General features: G+C 42.7%; 1 protein-coding gene across 1 annotated transcript; it reads right to left on the bottom strand.

The window, feature by feature from the left end:
- Positions 1-393: 393 nt before the first annotated feature.
- WDYHV1 (WDYHV motif containing 1) lies at positions 394-3,470 on the bottom strand (the record flags this gene model as incomplete). Its single annotated transcript, XM_010023052.1, has 4 exons — positions 394-518; positions 843-991; positions 2,836-2,886; positions 3,371-3,470. Coding segments are annotated over 4 exons (425 nt in total), but the record flags the coding sequence as incomplete, so codon positions are not given.
- Between the last annotated feature and the right edge of the window lie 76 nt (positions 3,471-3,546).

Below are 3,546 nucleotides of genomic sequence, written 5' to 3' on the forward strand. Positions count from 1 at the left end.
AGCACTTGCTCTGGCAGGATGAGACCTGCCAGCGGAACTGTGGTACCATGATCGTGTTAAAAATTCACTTTGTGACCCCCTAAGCAAGTTATTTGGCCTTTCTGCTTCAGTTCCCTGCTGTAATGAGAGAACAGCATTACTAACCTCTTGTTCTCTGCTCAGCTTAAGAAGATCAGTGATTAATGAGTAATTAATGTTTGATAATGGTAACTGCCAGGAGGCATGCTAGACTGTACATGTTCAGAAAAGGAAGCGCCAAATGCTTCAGACATATGAAATATTAAGCTATCTGGATGTGCTTCTGGACACACATTATGGAAGCATATCTATTTCTTGTGTGCAGCTTGGACTATTCACCACTGTAAGCAGGAAGAATGAGCTCTGGCAGCTTACCTGCAGTTTCAATGCAAGGGTATGAAGGAGGAGGTTTCTGCCATTTCCCACTTGCATCTTTCATATGAGATCTGTCTGAAGCAAAAGTCTTCAAGTACAAATCTGCTCGAATCATTCTGATTTTCCTAAATAATAATGCAAAACTGTATCAGAAGATGCATGGATACAATACTGCATCAGTCACTTACAACAGCTCTTTCATCCCACCCAGGAACACTCATTTCAATAAATGCATAAATCACAACTATTATGCCAAGCAGTTAACAAGCAACTGCAGTATGAAAGAAAAGGGGGTTTGATGACTAACGTAAAGAGCTTTAGAAAAATAACACTGCATTTATTTTACTGGAGTCTAGCACAAACCCCTTTGTCACTACACATCCACAAATAGAATTTCAGCTTTAAATTCATGAAATAACAGTCACGGTGTTTATGTTTTATGTCATCACCTGCGGAATTCTGGACGAAGGCCATCATCCAACCTAAAAGCCTCCACACTGTACATGTCAAAAGGACATGGGAACGGCAACACTGTGTCGAGATCATAAATGAAGTTCTGCTCCCCACTGGAAACGTGAAGTAGAATGACATGGTAGTCCTGGGAGAAAGGGTAATTGCCAGGAATTAAACAGCTTTAATGAGAGACTGGCAAAGAGAATGAAAAACATGCTTCCTAAAAGCAGAAGCTACAGATCCCTTCTCCAAATCCTGCTTCCTGCCCTTGAACTATTAAGCCTGTAACATTTCCAGCACCAGATTTCCCAGTGTCTGTGTCACCCGTTGTGCCTTTCAAGAAACCTTGCTATTCCCCCCATTCCTTTGCAGCCTCCTTTGATTTAAGCCTGGACAGCTGATCTGAAGTGTACACTACTCCTGAGAAAACAGCAAACCTCTTCCATGTCCTGCACCAAAACACAGGAGTTTAGTGGGATAAGCTTTTTTGCCTTGGACCCAGTCCTGAATAAAAGCTCACAGAAATATATGATGGTAGCTTAACACTAAGATTATCTAGTGATCTCTTTTAGTAAGAGACATTTTATCTGTTGCAGTAATGCAGTCTGTGAATTTGGAGTGTTTAGCTGCCAGAAGCACCTGAAAACCATCATACAACTGAAAGAGCAGCAGATGGTTCACATCAAGAGGACCACCAGAGAAAGATATTCCTGAGGCAGCTCTTGAAGATGGGAGGAGACACCTATACCATACTCATTTGAGGTAACTATCTTGTCTTGACACTCGAGTTGTTAAGGAATAAAACTGCGCCTCACTTGTAAGAAACATACAAGTTCGTGGTGGAGGTTTGGAGACGCTGCAGTTACTTACGTTAGGTGTTAGGTACATACGCTGCTGTGCTCCAAAATTAAACTGTTAACAGCTTACCAAAGCTTACATTAAATCCACTCACAAAAAGAGCTTGAAACACCGTCTTCTGGCACTTTCAAGATCAAACAGAACCACAAAAGGATTGGAAGGAAAAATATCTTGGGCAAACTAATTTGCCAGACCAGTACATATCTGTAACTGTGTGCAATGACATTTAGAAGAACCTGTTACAGAGTATAAGAGAAATCAATTACAAGCTTTACATGTCCTATGATCCATTGAAACATCCAAATTAAAACACCTTTTGATCCATGAGTTTTTATGGGACATCCACATTCTGCAGTGGCCTTTCCTGACTCTCCTATTCCTTCTGAGATCATCTTTGATTTCCCTAAATGAAACCTTTTCTTGTGCTATGAGCATACCTTGGGAGAGAAAGAAGAGAGTTCTGTAGTGGCAGTTCCCAACTGACATTAATTTGTTAAATGACACTCCAAAGCCACCATGAATGGGTCAGTTTAGTTGCTCACACCTGAACACATACATTGCTTATTTTATTATCCCCTGTCACGTCTACGTGGATATTTCATCCATCTACAACTTACAAGTATAAATACCTACTTCAAATTCTACAAAGCTGGTAGCCTCAACGACACCCAGATAATAATCTTACCAATGTTAAGGTTTACCACCTGTAGATGTTACTGATTGTCTCGCTGTTGATTTATTATGAGTGGTAAAAAGGAGCACCAGATTTAGGCTCTTTATAAATCTGTTGTAAAAGAATACATATTAATATAAAACTATAGAATGGTTGAGGTTGGAAGTGACCTCTGCAGTTCATCTGGTCCAACCCACTGCTCAAGCAGGGACACCTAAAGCCAGCTACCAAGGACCACGTCCAGATAGCTTCTAAGTACCTCCTAGGATGGAGATATCACAACCTCTCTGAGCAACCTGCTCCAGTGCTCCATCACCCTCACTGTAAAATGCATTTCTGTACATTCAGGTGGAACAATCTGTTGCAGTAAAGATGACCAACACTGCCCATGCCTGATCCTGCAGCTATCAACTACAGAAGCACACACTCAAAATTACTGAGAGAACAGAATGCCTTACCCACACCACAGGCTCATCTCCATGTCCCGATTTCTGCTTCCAGAGTGGAATCTGAAAGTTACAAGTGAATAAATCTGAACTGAATAAAACCTTTCCATTTAATACAGAATCCCTTGGGATGAATTGGTTTGTTCTTTGCCAACCTATCCACTCCCACAGCTTGTGCTGCAGTCAGAGAGATGTCTCTCATTTCTATCTTTCAGGAGCATGAAGCTGGAGCTACAACTCTGGATAACATCATCATCCTCCTAAACTGATAGATGACAGGGAAGAATGCCCACAGGGCCATTGTGCCTCTTCCTATTGTCCTGAATGCAGCTGGTTACAGATCTCACAAGGTCTGGTCTGCAGGTCTCTGAACCAAGGTGAGCCACAAGAGGGGTTTGGACCATGTCTCACGGGTTGGGCTGCAGACTGGAGGCCTGTGAGCATCTCTCACCCATGCCAGGCTGAGGTCCAAAGCCCCAGACCACGTCTCACCTGCACGGGGCTGCAGTCTGAGGGCCTGCATCCAGATCGCACCCCATTGACTCACCATCCTCCTATCATTGGATATGAAAACAGCATAAAACTCCTCTAGCGGGTACCGCTCCTGGCTCCTGATGTACTCACAAAGTTTCCAAACGTTTTCTTCACTGTAAAACACGAGAATTCATTAGTTTGGTTTCAATAACCAACGTGAGGGCAGGACCCCGCCTTAGGGGGTGCGGA

This window comes from Nestor notabilis, unplaced genomic scaffold (assembly GCF_000696875.1).
Source record: "Nestor notabilis isolate BGI_N333 unplaced genomic scaffold, ASM69687v1 C15301483, whole genome shotgun sequence".
In the NCBI taxonomy this organism is placed as follows: Eukaryota; Metazoa; Chordata; class Aves; order Psittaciformes; family Psittacidae; genus Nestor; species Nestor notabilis.